The sequence below is a fragment of the Atractosteus spatula genome, chromosome 2, assembly GCF_055471065.1.
Source record: "Atractosteus spatula isolate fAtrSpa1 chromosome 2, fAtrSpa1.hap1, whole genome shotgun sequence".
NCBI classification, from domain to species: domain Eukaryota; kingdom Metazoa; phylum Chordata; class Actinopteri; order Semionotiformes; family Lepisosteidae; genus Atractosteus; species Atractosteus spatula.
In genome coordinates, this window is record NC_142707.1 from 3,489,630 (window position 1) to 3,508,138 (window position 18,509).

An 18,509-nucleotide genomic window follows, 5' to 3' on the forward strand; every position below is an offset into this window, starting at 1 on the left:
TACCATAATATGACAGTTATGCAGACAATACCATATTGTACTATAGGAGTGACTGAGGGGAGTATTAAAATGTGAAGATGATCGATCAATATGAGATGTCTCGGGCTTGTTTAATGTTGTGCCTCTGTACCTCCTCTCTCTCCGTGTGCGCATCAGAATTCCCAAGGTCCTCCTGTACTGTCCCAGATACACAGAGCCTCACTGCCATCCTCTCCACTCTGTCTGTGAGCCGGAGCATTCAGCCCACTTCCCGGCTCTGAGGGGGGGGGGGGGGGGGAGGAGAGCTGACAGAACAGCCATCGCAACCCCAGCACTGAACAACAACATGCTGTAGTAGGAGCAGTAGAAAAGGCTGAAACAGGGAGAGAGCGAGAGGTGGGGAGAGAGGGAGGAGGGGATAGAGGAGAAATGCTGATAATGCAGACTGCACTCCCTCAGAGAGATGGAGAGAGAGCGCTTGGCAGACTGAGCTAGGCAGAGGGACTCAGACAGAAGAACATGAGACACTGACAGACTGAGGGAGGCAGAGGGACTCAGACAGAAGAACATGAGACACTGACAGACTGAGGGAGGCAGAGGGACTCAGACAGACAGAAGAACATGAGACAGTGACAGACAGAGGGAGGCAGAGGGACTCAGACAGACAGAAGAACATGAGACAGTGACAGACCGAGGGAGGCAGAGGGACTCAGACAGACAGAAGAACATGAGACAGTGACAGACCGAGGGAGGCAGAGGGACTCAGACAGACAGAAGAACATGAGACAGTGACAGACCGAGGGAGGCAGAGGGACTCAGACAGACAGAAGAACATGAGACAGTGATAGACCGAGGGAGGCAGAGGGACTCAGACAGACAGAAGAACATGAGACAGTGACAGACGGAGGGAGGCAGAGGGACTCAGACAGACAGAAGAACATGAGACAGTGACAGACCGAGGGAGGCAGAGGGACTCAGACAGACAGAAGAACATGAGACAGTGACAGACGGAGGGAGGCAGAGGGACTCAGACATACAGAAGAACATGAGACAGTGATAGACCGAGGGAGGCAGAGGGACTCAGACAGACAGAAGAACATGAGACAGTGACAGACCGAGGGAGGCAGAGGGACTCAGACAGACAGAAGAACATGAGACAGTGACAGACCGAGGGAGGCAGAGGGACTCAGACAGACAGAAGAACATGAGACAGTGATAGACCGAGGGAGGCAGAGGGACTCAGACAGACAGAAGAACATGAGACAGTGACAGACGGAGGGAGGCAGAGGGACTCAGACAGACAGAAGAACATGAGACAGTGACAGACCGAGGGAGGCAGAGGGACTCAGACAGACAGAAGAACATGAGACAGTGACAGACGGAGGGAGGCAGAGGGACTCAGACGGACAGAAGAACATGAGACAGTGACAGACGGAGGGAGGCAGAGGGACTCAGACAGACAGAAGAACATGAGACAGTGACAGACCGAGGGAGGCAGAGGGACTCAGACAGACAGAAGAACATGAGACAGTGACAGACGGAGGGAGGCAGAGGGACTCAGACGGACAGAAGAACATGAGACAGTGACAGACAGAGGGAGGCAGAGGGACTCAGACATACAGAAGAACATGAGACAGTGATAGACCGAGGGAGGCAGAGGGACTCAGACAGACAGAAGAACATGAGACAGTGACAGACCGAGGGAGGCAGAGGGACTCAGACAGACAGAAGAACATGAGACAGTGACAGACCGAGGGAGGCAGAGGGACTCAGACAGACAGAAGAACATGAGACAGTGACAGACCGAGGGAGGCAGAGGGACTCAGACAGACAGAAGAACATGAGACAGTGATAGACCGAGGGAGGCAGAGGGACTCAGACAGACAGAAGAACATGAGACAGTGACAGACGGAGGGAGGCAGAGGGACTCAGACAGACAGAAGAACATGAGACAGTGACAGACCGAGGGAGGCAGAGGGACTCAGACAGACAGAAGAACATGAGACAGTGACAGACCGAGGGAGGCAGAGGGACTCAGACAGACAGAAGAACATGAGACAGTGACAGACCGAGGGAGGCAGAGGGACTCAGACAGACAGAAGAACATGAGACAGTGACAGACCGAGGGAGGCAGAGGGACTCAGACAGACAGAAGAACATGAGACAGTGACAGAATGAGTTTTGGAATCAAGGATTAATTTGTCCCATTTTTCAAAGTGCAAACACTCATCCCCAGTAACTACCGGGGCATCTGTGTGAGCACGTCTCCTGCAGTGTCGTGACCCGTACTGACCTTCCCCACAGAGCACAACGTCCTGAGTCAAAGTCAGTTCGGCTTCCTACCAAACTGCCACACATCCAATCACATTTACACCCTACACACACTTATAAACAAACGTGACAGGCAGGAAAGCAAAAAAGAGTGTTTGTCTGCTTTATTGATTTCAACAAAGCGTTTGATTTAATTTGGCAGGAAGGACTGTTTTATAAACGTCTTCAAAGTGATGCATAAGGCGAAGTCATTTAATATAATTAAATCAATATACTCAGAGAACAGGCGCATAGTTGATTGGAAGCAAAAGAAGAGAGCTCTTTTCTTGCGGCTGTGGAGTGAGACAGGGGTGCCTGAGCCCAATATCAATATCTATATCAATGAGCAGGCAGCCTGAGCCCAGTATCAATATCTATATCAATATATATATATATCAATGAGCAGGCAGAGGTGTTGGAACAGTCTGCAGCTCCTGGTCTCACACTACATGACACGGAGATTCAGTTCCTGCTCTGTTTGGATGACCTGGTCCTGCTGTTGCCCACAGAACAGAGCCTGGCACTGCTGGAGCAGTACTGTCAGACCTGGGCACTGACAGCTCATCTTGACCCAGAACAGGGGCTGCAGCAGAGCCTGGCACTGCTGGAGCAGTACTGTCAGACCTGGGCACTGACAGCTCATCTTGACCCAGAACAGGGGTTGCAGCAGAGCCTGGCACTGCTGGAGCAGTACTGTCACACCTGGGCACTGACAGCTCATCTTGACCCAGACAGGGGCTGCAGCAGAGCCTGGCACTGCTGGAGCAGTACTGTCAGACCTGGGCACTGACAGCTCATCTTGACCCAGAACAGGGGCTGCAGCAGAGCCTGGCACTGCTGGAGCAGTACTGTCAGACCTGGGCACTGACAGCTCATCTTGACCCAGACAGGGGCTGCAGCAGAGCCTGGCACTGCTGGAGCAGTACTGTCAGACCTTGGCACTGACAGCTCATCTTGACCCAGAACGGGGGCTGCAGCAGAGCCTGGCACTGCTGGAGCAGTACTGTCACACCTGGGCACTGACAGCTCATTTGACAGGGGGTCAGTACAGAGTGAGAGGGGATCAGTACAGAGAGAGGGGGTCAGTACAGAGAGACAGGGGGTCAGTACAGTGTGAAAGGGTCAGATACACACACTGACTGAGAGAAACACTGTTAGACACACACTGAGACTGCAAGGTGAGTAAGATGTAGAAAGAGGGCGTGTGGGAGGGACTGAGAAAAGAGAAAGAGAGGCAGAGAGATATGGGAAGAGCCCTTGGGATAGACAGCCTGAGATGGGCCTATTCCATGCTACGTCCGCCTCTCTCTCCTCCTCCCCTGCTCTCCCCCTCACTCCCCCTCCCTGTGTTTGCTCTCTCTGTCCGGCTCTCTATTAAAATGCCATCAGCCCGTGTAATGAATTGCAGTGTCGGAGTGAGCGATTGTCTTACAGGGAGGAGAGGAGGACTCTCTGGCCCAGGTGTCCTCCTGGGGATAGCTTGCAGATTTAATTAATGTACTTAGAAAAAAACCTCTGCCCTGTCGGAGCTGAGGGACAGACAGGCAGGTGTCACAGCCAAGCGGGGTGATAGTGCAGCGTTCCAGAGACAGACCCCTGTGTGAATGACGTGGCCGGCTCTCCCTTATGTGTTTTAACATGTCAGATGTCATTTAAAACCACAAGCAACACTCCAAAAGCACCATCTTCATGTCTGGGAGACGTTCCCTGAATTTTCCTTCACTTTCAACACGCTCATTGTCCCAACCAGTTCCTCTGGCTCCAGGAGAAGTGTCCTGAAGGAATCTGGCAGTGTGTCCTCATAGCTGAGTCTCTTTGCTGAGTGGCAACATGGCACAGTTCATCAAGTATGTGCCCAGTGCCCAGTGTGCCCCACATGTATATGCCCGGTGCTCAGTGTGGCCACCATGCATGTGCCCAGTGTGGTCATCGTCCATGTGCCCGGTGTGCCCATCATGCACGTGCCCTGTTGGATCTGCACCTGTTGTACACACTTGAGCACTGGTGTCGGTGGACTGTCACGGATCCGTCAGGCCCAGGAGAGGTTCTGTTTGGACTCCTGCACCAGCGCCAGTAGCAGTGAACTGTCACAGATCCAATAGGCCCAGGAGAGGTCCGTCTGGACTCTTGCACCACACCCACACTGCCCGACCGGGATGTCCCAGCCCAGGAGAAGTACAGAATTCCTGGTCCTGGTCCTTCTCTACAGCTGACAGGTGCCTGAGCAGACTGAAGCTCAAGAGAAAACCTCTCCTGTCAACAGCTTCCTCCTTACGTTATACCTGAGACAGTTAAAACGTGTTAAAAGGGGCAGGGAGTGGGGTAGGATGGGAGGTATCTGTATTCCTTTAGGCACCTGTGCCCTTGGCTTGTGTGAGGAATGCCCTGTCAGAACACAGGTCACTGCAGCATCTTAGCTAGTTGCTAGGTTGAATGTTCAATGAAATAAGAAGAGACATCATCGACAAATGAATTTAATTTACAAGCAACACCTATTAACTGCACATTTCACAGACTGCACCAGGACCTTGTCTCTGTGTGTGTGAGTCTGAGAGTGTGTGTGTGTGTGAGTCTGAGAGTGTGTGTGAGTCTGAGAGTGGTTGTGTCAGAGAGTGTGTGTGAGTCTGAGAGTGGTTGTGTCAGAGAGTGTGTTTGTGAGTCTGAGTGTGTGTGTGTCAGAGAGTGTGTGTGCAAGTCTAAGAGTGTGTAAGAGTTAGAGTGTGTGTGAGTCTGACAGTGTGTGAGTATGAGTGTGTGTGTGAGAGTATGAGTGTGTGTGTGAGAGTCTGACAGTGTGTGAGTATGAGTGTGTGTGTGAGAGTATGAGTGTGTGTGTGAGAGTCTGAGTGTGTGTGTGCGAGTCTGACAGTGTGAGAGTATGAGTGTGTGTGTGAGAGTCTGACAGTGTGTGAGTATGAGTGTGTGTGTGAGAGTATGAGTGTGTGTGTGAGAGTCTGACAGTGTGTGAGTATGAGTGTGTGTGTGCGAGTCTGACAGTGTGTGAGTATGAGTGTGTGTGTGAGAGTATGAGTGTGTGTGTGCGAGTCTGACAGTGTGTGAGTATGAGTGTGTGTGTGAGAGTATGAGTGTGTGTGTGAGAGTATGAGTGTGTGTGTGAGAGTCTGACAGTGTGTGAGTATGAGAGTGTGTGTGTGAGTATGAGAGTGTGTGAACCAACATGAGCCCCCTGTCAGTGTAATCTGATTGAGCTGGAAGATTAATGCTCGCTAATCCCTAATTATAATCCCCCCTTTCCTGCTCTTCCTCCTGGCAGGCAGGCAGTGATAATTGGAGCGACAGGGCCTGGAACAAAGAGACAGACGCTCTGATGGAATGAATGGGATTAGCCGAGGCCAGGTTAAACGACAGGAGCCACAGAGCTCAAAGCCCTCGATGTGCTCTGTGGGACAGCGAGCGGTTATAGCATCCCGATAGACTAGGCAGCTAGCACACAGTGGGAGGACACAAACATTCCTAACAGGATTCATTTAAATAATCTTCTTCACCTGCACTTATTCTTTTGTTGGTACAGCACACACGAGTCCACAGACGCTAGACTGTAGCTGGCGCCAGTGGCCATTTGCAGATAGCCCTCGGCTCTTCCCGAATTCACATGCCCCCTGTGCCAGACCGTGGTGCAGAGGAATTTGAGAGTGGGACCTGTTAACAAGGACATGGGCTCCATTTACAGGTCTTTGTCTGAATAGGGAACTAAACCGCCTTAGGTAAGAATCAGCCAGGGCTTACTCTGCCAATCACAGACAGAACGCAGAGCCATTAAAACCTGGCACTCTGGTATTCAGTGCTGCAGATGTGCACTGTATGGGCACTATGTGTGTACTAGACCCTCTCTGTTTCTTTGTGTCGAAGAAAACTCAGTCTTCACTCAGGCTGGCAGATTGTCAAACAGGGATCTTTTATTCAATCTGCTGAAGGGGAGCATAGCACAGAGTCAGGGTGTCCCCAGCACTCGGGAAATATGCTCACTAGACTGTCCAGTGGTTACGCCTTTCCTTTTATACAGTACATGAGATCACTTTATGCTTTTATACCGCTGTGTGCTTTAACCCCTCTGCTCCCTCCGCCCTCAGGCAGCGTGCGTTAATGGCTCCTTCTCCCCCTGCCCCAGGTGAATGGGAAGGAGCTGTCGCGCCTGTCCCAGGAGCAGACTCTGGAGGCACTGCGTGCGTCCCGGGACCCCCTGGTCATCCAGGTCCTGAGGAAGAGCCCGCGGGTGAAGGGGGGGGCCGCGGGGGGCACAGGGGGTCAAGGGGGTCAAGGGGGTCCCGCTCCAGCCCTGGACTTTGTGGACAATGGCACCCAGACTGACATCAGCTTTCAGCACATCCTGGCCCTGGGCAAGCTGCAGCCCCCCTCCCCACCTCTGCCACCCCTGCTGGAGCCCTACGTGCTGTCCGAGCTGTGAGTCCCCGTGCGCGGTTCTGTCTGTGGTGTGTCGGAGCGGGCCCGGGTACCCCCGCGCCTGAGCCCTGTCTGTGTGTCCACCCACAGGCCCGCCTTAGAGCACGAGTATTACGACCCCAATGACTACCTGGACAGCTCCCACCACGAAGTGGACAGGCAGGACGAGCTGGAGTATGAGGTCAGGGGGGGGGGGCGGTCTCTTTTTCTCTCTCTCTCTCTCCCTCCCTCCCTATCCATCTCTCCCCCCCCCCACGTGACCTTTGCCATCTCGCCTCTCTGCTGCACTCCCTCACACTCTCCTCACACACTCGCTCCTCGCCCTCACGCTCTTGCTGTAATGTGGTCCTCCCTCCAGGAGGTGGAGCTGTACAAATCGAGCCAGCAGGACAAGCTGGGGCTGACCGTGTGTTACCGCACTGATGACGAGGAGGACCTGGGAATCTACGTAGGGGAGGTCAGTCTGTCTTTCTGGATGTGTGTTTTTAAGAGTGCGTCTACACTGTGTGTGTGAAGAGAGAGGAGTCTATTTTGCCATATTTACATGTACGTTGGGATTCATATTCGTGCTGTTCTCTCTGGACATGTGCAATAAACAACACTTACACGCAATGCGCATTACAGAACAGTAACTAAAGTGTACACTTAAGACTCATGTTTATCGTGACCCATCATTAACAACTTCTAGACAACAAAGGCAAACAAAATGTTAGGGTATAAACAACACACCGACAAGGCCTCATCGTGGGAGAAAACTATGAAGGGATCCTGAAAGGCATCAACAGAACCAACCCAGTGGATTTCTTCAGATCCAACAGTGAAACGCCAACCAGACAGCACAGGTGGAACGAGTGTGTGGAAGTGCATCTAAGACTGAGACCAGGAGGCACTGCGTTACACAAAGGGTTGTGCAACGGGAGCCGGTCCCGACTCCCGTGAAGTGCGTAGTTTAGAACACGGTGCAGACGGTATAACCCAGAAGAGACTGGAGAAGGGCTCCAGGGAAAACGCGGTGAGGAATGGAAGGGATGGCGAACTGGGGGGCGGCGCCGACAGTGATCCGGGTGCATTGGGGGGGCGCAGGCAAACAAGTCCAAAACAGTCCAAGCAGGAAATCTGGGGCGCAGTCCAAAATCCAAAACCAGGGGATTCATCCAAGACAAGATAATTAAAAACATGGAACTAGGAAATTAAAACGGAGTGACGAGGCCAGGCACTCCGAGCCCCGGACTTCGGAGGCCTATGCCTTCAATCCGCGGACGTAGGGCGACTTGATGCTAGGCGGGCCTCCGGGCGTCCGTCTTCCAGTGCAGAGCCCCGAGCTTCAGGGGCACGAGGTTTAAATAATAGACGGGACGAGGGGGCCAGTGAACGTGATGCTGAAACTCAAACACAAAGGGGTCGGAGCGCCCTCTGGAGGAGGGATGACGATCGTGACAGGCCGTGGGGGTGTGGAACGAGCTACACAGCCATCAGTTAATCACTGGCTACCAAACGGGCCAGATGGGCTGAGCCCCACTTGAAATCTTCCCTCTGTTCTCCTCTTGCGTGTCAGGCGTTGTCACAGGAGCCGCTCCGGACTCCTGGGTAGTGCGTAGGAAAGACCCTATGCGTGGCGGTATGATCCGGAAGGGACTGGAGAAGGACAATGGGGAAGACACGGACAGGGGACGGTGTGGACAGTGATCCGGTTTGCGCGGGGGGAAACGAGAGCGAACTAGTCCAGGACGAGGAAGTCCAAAAAGGGGGGGAAATCAGGCACAGCCCGGGGTCCCGGTACCGGGAGATCCATCCAGACAAACACGGGGAACAGGAATCCAGGAACATAGAGGGTTAAAACCATCACGGAGCCAGGCGCTCCGAGCCCCGGGCACAGTGGTCAGGACGCTGTGACGAAGCCCGTGCCCTCGGGCCACTCCTGCCCCTGGGACGTCTGTCTCCCAGTGCTGAGCCCTGAGCTGCGGAGGCACCGGGCTTAATAATTAAAAGGGAATTTTCTCAGGGAAGGGAAGACTCAGGTGAAACTAATAACAGCAGGGACACAACGGAAAGGGCAGGAGCGCCCCCTAGGGAAGACGGCTGCGGCAGTGTGCCCAGTGGCCTGACACTCTCTCCTGCGCGTCTCTCCCCAGGTGAACCCCAACAGCATCGCGGCCAAAGACGGGCGAATCCGAGAGGGTGACAGGATACTGCAGGTACCGCTTGATCGACTGTGGCCAGATTTCCCCCCGGTCTTCATTATTACCCATGCTCTTTCTGAGAAATGGCCTTTGATTTAATATTAATGACCAAGGAGAGTCGGGTCCTCTGTTTTCCATCTCATCCAAAGGACAGTGTCTTTTTTACAGTACCATCCCTGTACTGTGGCATCAAGATCTACCCAAAGAAGGTGAGCACCCCCTACTGGTTCCAGCATCAGTCTTAGTTTCTCCCAGGAGGTTTCCCATCCAGGTACTGGCCAGGCTCACTCCTGCTGAGCTTCAGTGGGCTGCCAGCTGGGAGCCACAGGGTGATAGAGCCGTACTATCGGGCCTGCTCATGCAGTGGAAATATTCAGCACTGTCCTCTCTCCCAGATCAATGGCATGGATGTCCAGAATCGGGAGGAGGCTGTGGCCATCCTGACCAGAGAGGACAGCACGAACATCTCCCTCCTGCTGGCCCGGCCGGACATCGAGGTCAGCCCTCTGCACATGTAGTGTGTCTCTGTCTGTTCGCATCTCTGATTCTCTGTGGCTTAGACACATTACAACATTCTTATTTTATTCTTTCTCATTTACATTCTTATTAAAATACATTACAACATTCTTATTTTAATTAATTAGTTCAGGACTGCTGTACTCACAAGGGCAAAAAGTCTAATAACACAAAAGCATTCACAAATTCATACAATACATTGCACTGCAGGGCAAGAGTTCCATACAGCACTGGAGGAATAGCAGTAGATGATTAATTCTACAGGATTCCAAAGTACGTCCCATGTAAGAGGGGACCCACTTCACCCCAGTCCTAAATCGCTGCACCCACCTGGTTTGACATGTAGCAGCCGTACTGCACCAGCAGCCCCACCTGGGAGACACACAGTGTTCATTCTGCACCAGCAGCCCCACCTGGGAGACACAAGTGACCTCACCTGGCCTCACTCAACCTCTCCTGACCTCACCTGACCTCACCTGTTCTCACCTGACCACGCCTGACCTCACCTGTTCTCACCTGTTCTCACCTGACCACGCCTGACCTCACCTGTTCTCACCTGACCACGTCTGACCTCACCTGACTTCGCCTAACCTCACCTGTTCTCACCTGACCTCACCTGACCTCACCTGACTTCACCTGACCACGCCTGACCTCGCCTGACCACGCCTGTGTGTCTGTGTTTTTCTTTCTGAACGGCTGAGGAGTCCCCTGCAGTGCGCAGCCCCGAGTTCTTGCCTTTAAAAAATTCTCCGACGGAGTCAAATGTGCTCCCAAGTGTTTTGGAGGTGAAGAGGCATCCGCAAAGAATTAGAGAGTTATTAATGTTAATTAAATCTAATTTATAGGGAAATTGTCTGATTATGTTAATTAATGCTGTAAACTGACATTGACAGCATAGCTTATTGGGGAGACACACTCACACATACAAATATACACACAGACGCGCAGCACACACACACAGACACACATCATTACCCCCGAGTGTGTGTCTCAGCTCTCTTACCCTGCAGGCATCCCCCTCAGACAGCCCCAGCCAGCAGTTAGCAGCCCTGTGACAGTGCGCCTCCCTGTCTCTCACTCACATCCCCTGCTGTTTGTGTTGTGTGTTTTGACACTGGCAATTACCATATTTTAATGCACACGCTCCCTGTCTGCCCAAATCTATCAACCTATCAATCAATCACTCTCTCAGGGATTCTGGTTATATTTCATGGAAACACCTTTTCCTGGAGGAGCACTCTTATTAAAGCAGCTCACCAAGAGTCATTTTCCAACAGGCTATAGAACAGTCCTGTTACAATAGAGGCTACAGTCCCAGTACAGTAGAACAGTCCTGTTACAATAGGGGCTACAGTCCCAGTACAGTAGAACAGTCCTGTTACAATAGGGACTACAGTCCCAGTACAGTAGAACAGTCCTGTTACAATAGGAGCTACAGTCCCAGTACAGCAGAACAGTCCCGTTACACTAGGAGCTACAGTCCCAGTACAGTAGAACAGTCCCGTTACAATAGGAGCTACAGTCCCAGTACAGCAGAGCAGTCCTGTTACAATAGGGGCTACAGTCCCAGTACAGTAGAACAGTCCTGTTACAATAGGGGCTACAGTCTCAGTACAGTAGAATAGTCCTGTTACAATAGGAGCTACAGTCCCAGTACAGCAGAACAGTCCTGTTACAATAGGGACTACAGTCCCAGTACAGTAGAACAGTCCTGTTACAATAGGGACTACAGTCCCAGTACAGCAGAGCAGTCCTGTTACAATAGGGACTACAGTCCCAGTACAGTAGAACAGTCCTGTTACAATAGGGGCTACAGTCCCAGTACAGTAGAACAGTCCCGTTACAATAGGAGCTACAGTCCCAGTACAGCAGAGCAGTCCTGTTACAATAGGAGCTACAGTCCCAGTACAGCAGAACAGTCCTGTTACAATAGCGGCTACAGTCCCAGTACAGTAGAATTGTATTATTATATACTGTATAAGAGTATAACAGTACAGTATTATAAGTACGATAATAGCTACATAACAATAAGGATCTATAGTTAACAATACACAAGAATACTTACAACAAGGTACTGTAAGAAATAAAGAAACTCTCTTTGAGAAGTTCAGAGGTGAGGCAGCATGACGGAGTGGACGCTATTTCAGCTATCAGTATGTTGTAGACAGCAGCAGAAGAAATCAATAATCACTGGGACAGAATCATGCCCATCCTGTGCCAGCCCTTCTAAGTTTCTACTGCCTTGGACATCTGGGCAGCTGGCGGCCGTACTCAAGTCTCCTTCTCCTGTGGGCATCTGGCTGCATCTTTTCCAGGGCTGAACCCGTGTTTTAATTCAGCTTCGAGGAAAGGGGGTCTATATAGAAACTACAGAGGTTATGATAAGCTCTTTGCAGCGTGTAACAAGCACAGAAAGCGTACAGTTCCCTCTCAGTCCCATCCTGTTAATCTGTATCAGAAGGCAGGCCTTGGGAACACACAGTTCTTGTGTGATGAGAGGAATGTGGCCACCTCCTGTTACCTGGACACTCCCTTGAAGTCCAAGGGAGTGCAGTGCTGTAGATCTTTACCAGAATTCAATGTGATTCTTGCAGCCCGCTTAAAAATAGAATCCAGAATTGTTGGTTGTGTGTGAGGTTCTGTCCAGCCATGCAGAATGGACAGAGCCTCTGTTCATTGCTGTGGTCCTGGGAGGCTGTAGACTGGCCATTGAGGTTTTCATGATGTGCATGATCCCCGAGTTACTGGAACGAGTGTCTTACCTACATCACCAGCAGAACCTGCTGGTAGCTCATTTCTATAAGCCTTGCTTGAACGGGCCAACACTGCGATGGCCTGTATGATGGCCTAATGTGGGATTAGGGTTGGCCATCGAGAGAACATGCTTTCTGAGAGAGAAGCCGACACTTTTATCTCTGCAGTGGAGAGGGAGCGAGAGGTCTGGCGTTGTTTAGGCTGCCTCAAGGCTACTGCTCTGAGACAGAGGCATGTCATGAATCACACACACACACATAAGACTCACACATACATACACACAGATGCACAGAAGTACACTTACAAACACAGACATATACACGCACAGACAATCACACACACAAACACACTACACAGAGACACACGCACAAACATGCTAGTGACACACACACAATCACACGCACAAACGCTACACAGAGACACACGCACAGACAATCAAAAGCACAAACACGCTACACTGAGACACACACACAGACTATCACACGCACAAACACGCTACAGTGACACACACACAATTACATGCACAAACATTACAGAGACACACACACAGACAATCACACACACAAACACGCTACACAGAGACACACACACAGACAATCACACGCACAAACACGCTACACAGAGACACACACACAGACTATCACACGCACAAACACACTACACAGATACACACACACAGACAATCACACGCACACACACAGGCAGTGATGCTGTGTGTGTTTCAGCTGGGGAGGCGCTGGCAGGACAGTGACCGCGATGACCTGCTGGACGAGCCTGGCTCTGACACTGACAGCAAGAGGCCAGCGCAGGTAAACACACACCTACTGCACAACACACTCCACACACCTACTGCACAACACTCTCCACACACCTACTGCACAACACACACCAACTGCACAACACACTCCACACACACCTACTGCACAACACTCTCCACGCACCTACTGCACAACACTCTCCACACACCTACTGCACAACACACACCACACACACCTACTGCACAACACTCTCCACACACCTACTGCACAACACACTCCACACACCTACTGCACAACACACACCTACTGCACATCACACTCCACACACACCTACTGCACAACACTCTCCACACACCTACTGCACAACACTCTCCACACACACCACCACTGTGTCTCCTACACCATACACTCCACACACACCAACACTGTGTCTCCTACACCATACACTCCACACACACCACCACTGTGTCTCCTACACCATACACTCCACACACACCAACACTGTGTCTCCTACACCATACACTCCACACACACCAACACTGTGTCTCCTACACCATACACTCCACACACACCACCACTGTGTCTCCTACACCATACACTCCACACACACCAACACTGTGTCTCCTACACCATACACTCCACACACACCACCACTGTGTCTCCTACACCATACACTCCACACACACCAACACTGTGTCTCCTACACCATACACTCCACACACACCAACACTGTGTCTCCTACACCATACACTCCACACACTCCAACACAGTGTCTCCTACACCATACACTCCACACACACCAACACTGTGTCTCCTACACCATACACTCCACACACACCAACACTGTGTCTCCTACACCATACACTCCACACACACCAACACTGTCTCCTACACCATACACTCCACACACACCAACACTGTGTCTCCTACACCATACACTCCACACACTCCAACACAGTGTCTCCTACACCATACACTCCACACACTCCAACACAGTGTCTCCTACACCATACACTCCACACACACCAACACTGTGTCTCCTACACCATACACTCCACACACACCAACACTGTGTCTCCTACACCATACACTCCAACACAGTGTCTCCTACACCATACACTCCACACACTCCAACACTGTGTCTCCTACACCATACACTCCACACACACCAACACTGTGTCTCCTACACCATACACTCCACACACACCAACACTGTGTCTCCTACACCATACACTCCACACACTCCAACACAGTGTCTCCTACACCATACACTCCACACACACCAACACTGTGTCTCCTACACCATACACTCCACACACACCAACACTGTGTCTCCTACACCATACACTCCACACACACCAACACTGTGTCTCCTACACCATACACTCCACACACTCCAACACAGTGTCTCCTACACCATACACTCCACACACTCCAACACAGTGTCTCCTACACCATACACTCCACACACACCAACACTGTGTCTCCTACACCATACACTCCAACACAGTGTCTCCTACACCATACACTCCACACACTCCAACACTGTGTCTCCTACACCATACACTCCACACACACCAACACTGTGTCTCCTACACCATACACTCCACACACACCAACACTGTGTCTCCTACACCATACACTCCACACACTCCAACACAGTGTCTCCTACACCATACACTCCACACACTCCAACACAGTGTCTCCTACACCATACACTCCACACACACCAACACTGTGTCTCCTACACCATACACTCCACACACACCAACACTGTGTCTCCTACACCATACACTCTCCATCTCTCCATCTCTCTCTGTTCAGCTTCCCAGTAGTGATGAGAGAGAGAAACATGATGGGGGAAAGAGAAGCCAGATTAAGAGCTGTAAAGCCATCAAGAGAGAAAAACCGAGCCTTCAAAATCAGCTAGAAATAAAAAAGGGCAATCAGTATCCCCTGTAAGCTGGGGAATTATTCCAATTAGTGTGCAATCGATTGCAGTCTTAATGAAATTAGGACTGAGACAGAGTGCAGCTCTATAGCCCTGTGAAACCTCCTCTGCGGGTGGCCAGTGGTGATCAGTGTACAGACCGCGCAGTGTGCACTGTCTCTCCTGTCCCTCTGTGCTCACTGAGAGCTGCAGGGGTGGGGCTGGGCTCGGCCAGGTCTTTCCTGAGCTTGCTCCTCCTGCGGGAGCTGCGGCAGTGCTCTGACACTCCCTGGACTCGGCTGCGATCGCCACGCTGGGGTCAGAGCTGGAGCTGCCAGCCCAGGTCACTGACACACCCAGTGTGGTGGGGGGCCCATAGAAAGCAAACTATACTTGGACAGTTTACGTATATGTGCATATTTACATTCTATCCTTTCGCGTTTGCCTTAAAGCTGCAAGTGTACGTACTTACCTGGAGTCGCACTGCCACCTAGTGTTCACTGTGTCTAATTGACTAAACCTGGTTCACATTTGGAAAAGTGGAAGGAAATTGTATGATGTGAAGAGGCTTAAAATTGCACCGTTTTTCATGTGAAGCCTCAGAATAGATAGATGGGTCACTTACTAATATGATCCGGCTGTTGCCGAGCTCTTTTTCGCAACGCGTTTCAGAGACGTGCACAGACACACGGACAGGCACACCTGCAGTCACACATGCCCGTGCCTCCTCCTCTGACACGCCTTCCTCTTCCTCCTCCCCGTGCCCCTCCATGGCCTGCACCCCAAAACCGCCGGACCGTCACGCCGCCCCCCCTCACCTCCCAGAACGACAACCACCTGGACACCGCTGACCTGGACGCCGACCTGGCCGGGCTGGGCGTGGACTCCCTGGACAACGCCGCCCACCTGCCCCCCGAGCACCGCGGGGCCGGCCGGGGTGGAGGCGGGGGCGCGGGGGGCCGCCCCGGCGCCGGCCTGCGCCCCACGGTGCTGAGCAACAGCCAGGACCTGGACAGCGGCGTGGGGCGCACGGACGAGAGCACGCGCAACGAGGAGTCCTCGGAGCACGACCTGCTGGGCGACGAGCAGACCAGCGCCACCAACACGCCGGGCAGCCTGCGCAAGTTCCGCTGCGCCCGCGGCGACACGCCGCCCCTGCTGCACGCCCGCGAGCTGCACCTGAGCTCCGACTCCCTGCTGGGCCTGGAGCACGGCGGCGACCCCGCGGGCGCCATGATGCCCGGCCTGACGGAGGAGGAGTGCGAGCGCTACCGCGAGCTGCTGGAGATCAAGTGCCACTACGAGAAGAACGGCAACGGCCTGGCCGCGCTGCCGCTGGGGGGCCGGGCGCCCCTGGACGTCAACCGCAACGAGAGCCTGCTGCAGCACGAGATGGCCCTGCTGGAGGAGGAGCTGCGCCACCTGGAGTTCAAGTGCCGCAACATCCTGCGGGCGCAGAAGATGCAGCAGCTGCGGGAGCGCTGCATGAAGGCCTGGCTGCTGGAGGAGGCGGCCCACGGCGGCGGCGCCGGCGACCTGCCCCCGCACGAGCTCTCGGACATCAACGAGCTGCCCGAGCGCTCCGACAAGGACAGCACCAGCGCCTACAACACGGGCGGGGAGAGCTGCCGCAGCACGCCGCTGGCGTCGGAGCTGCCGCCCGCCGCCGAGGAGGGGCCCCCCTCCCCGCTGCCCCGGCCCGCGGCCCCGCCCCGCGAGCGGCAGGCCCACAACCTCAACCGGGCCCCGGAGGGAGGGGCCAGCCCGGCCAAGTTCCGCTCGCTGTCCCGGGACGGCGGGAGGAGGGGGTCGGCGGAGGGCGAGCGGGCCCGGCGCAGCCCCAGGGCGGGCGGGGGCGGCACGCTGGACCGCGCCGGGGGCCGCAGCGCCGAGAACAGCCCCTACTTCTCCCGCCGCCACCGCGGGGCCCGGCTGCCCGAGCGCTACCAGAGCTGCATGCAGCTGCGCGGGCCCTCCTGCCCTGCGGCCGACGACTCCGCGGGGGGGCCGGGGGCGGACGGCGGCCGGCTCAGCCCCATGAGCCTGGCCAGCGCCTGCAAGGACCCCCTGGCGCCCGAGGAGGCCCCGGCCTTGCCCTCGCCCCCCCCCCATGGCCCCCTGCCCCTGCCCCTGCCCCTCTCCGCCCCCCAGGCCCAGCGCATGGAGTGGAAGGTGAAGGTGCGCAGCGACGGCTCGCGATACGTGGCCAAGCGGCCCGTGAGGGACCGGCTGCTGAAGGCGCGGGCGCTGAAGATCCGCGAGGAGCGCAGCGGCATGACGACGGACGACGACGCCGTGAGCGAGATGAAGATGGGCCGCTACTGGAGCAAGGAGGAGCGCAAGCAGCAGCTGATGCGGGCGCGAGAGCAGCGCCGGCGCCGCGAGCTCATGATGCAGAGCCGGCTGGACTGCCTCCGCGAGCAGCAGCAGGGCGCCGGCGCGGGGCCCGGGGCCGAGGGGGGCCGCGCCGAGGCCAGCATCCTGGAGCTCAGCCACCGCAAGACCATGAAGAAGAGGAACCGGCGCATCCTGGACAACTGGATCACCATCCAGGAGATGCTGGCCCACGGCACCCGCTCCGCCGACGGCAAGAGGGTCTACAACCCCCTGCTGTCCGTCACCACCGTCTGAGGGCCCGGGCCAGAGAGGGCAGGGTGGAGTGGAGTGGAGTGGAGAGATTGTAGTGGAGTGGGGGGGGAGTGGTGTGGAGTGTATTGGAGTGGATTGAGGAGACTGTAGTGGAGTGGTGTGGAGTGGGGGGTGTATTGGAGTGGATTGAGGAGACTGTAGTGGAGTGGTGTGGAGTGGGGGGTGTATTGGAGTGGATTGAGGAGACTGTAGTGGAGTGGTGTGGAGTGGGGGGTGTATTGGAGTGGATTGAGGAGACTGTAGTGGAGTGGTGTGGAGTGGGGGGGTGTATTGGAGTGGATTGAGGAGACTGTAGTGGAGTGGTGTGGAGTGGGGGGTGTATTGGAGTGGATTGAGGAGACTGTAGTGGAGTGGTGTGGAGTGGGGGGTGTATTGGAGTGGATTGAGGAGACTGTAGTGGAGTGGTGTGGAGTGGGGGGTGTATTGGAGTGGATTGAGGAGACTAGTGGAGTGGGGGGTGTATTGGAGTGGATTGAGGAGCCTGTAGTGGAGTGGTGTGGAGTGGGGGGTGTATTGGAGTGGATTGAGGAGACTGTAGTGGAGTGGTGTGGAGTGGGGGGTGTATTGGAGTGGATTGAGGAGACTGTAGTGGAGTGGTGTGGAGTGGGGGGTGTATTGGAGTGGACTGAGGAGACTGTAGTGGAGTGGTGTGGAGTGGGGGGTGTATTGGAGTGGATTGAGGAGACTGTAGTGGAGTGGTGTGGAGTGGGGGGTGTATTGGAGTGGATTGAGGAGACTGTAGTGGAGTGGTGTGGAGTGGGGGGTGTATTGGAGTGGATTGAGGAGACTGTAGTGGAGTGGTGTGGAGTGGGGGGGTGTATTGGAGTGGATTGAGGAGACTGTAGTGGAGTGGTGTGGAGTGGGGGGTGTATTGGAGTGGATTGAGGAGACTGTAGTGGAGTGGTGTGGAGTGGGGGGGTGTATTGGAGTGGATTGAGGAGACTGTAGTGGAGTGGTGTGGAGTGGGGGGTGTATTGGAGTGGATTGAGGAGACTGTAGTGGAGTGGTGTG

General features: G+C 54.1%; 1 protein-coding gene across 1 annotated transcript in view; it reads left to right on the top strand.

Annotated features, from left to right (window-relative positions):
* Positions 1 to 17,502, top strand: part of LOC148839016 (PDZ domain-containing protein 4-like) — a 35,239-nt gene extending 17,737 nt beyond the window's left edge. The window contains exons 2-8 of the mRNA XM_088940445.1: positions 6,419 to 6,711; positions 6,802 to 6,892; positions 7,070 to 7,168; positions 8,844 to 8,906; positions 9,287 to 9,388; positions 12,887 to 12,970; positions 15,675 to 17,502. Coding sequence (XP_088796571.1) covers positions 6,419 to 6,711; positions 6,802 to 6,892; positions 7,070 to 7,168; positions 8,844 to 8,906; positions 9,287 to 9,388; positions 12,887 to 12,970; positions 15,675 to 17,480 — 2,538 coding nt within the window. The 3' untranslated portion in view covers positions 17,481 to 17,502. The remainder of the gene's footprint in view (positions 1 to 6,418; positions 6,712 to 6,801; positions 6,893 to 7,069; positions 7,169 to 8,843; positions 8,907 to 9,286; positions 9,389 to 12,886; positions 12,971 to 15,674) is intronic.
* Positions 17,503 to 18,509: the final 1,007 nt, after the last annotated feature.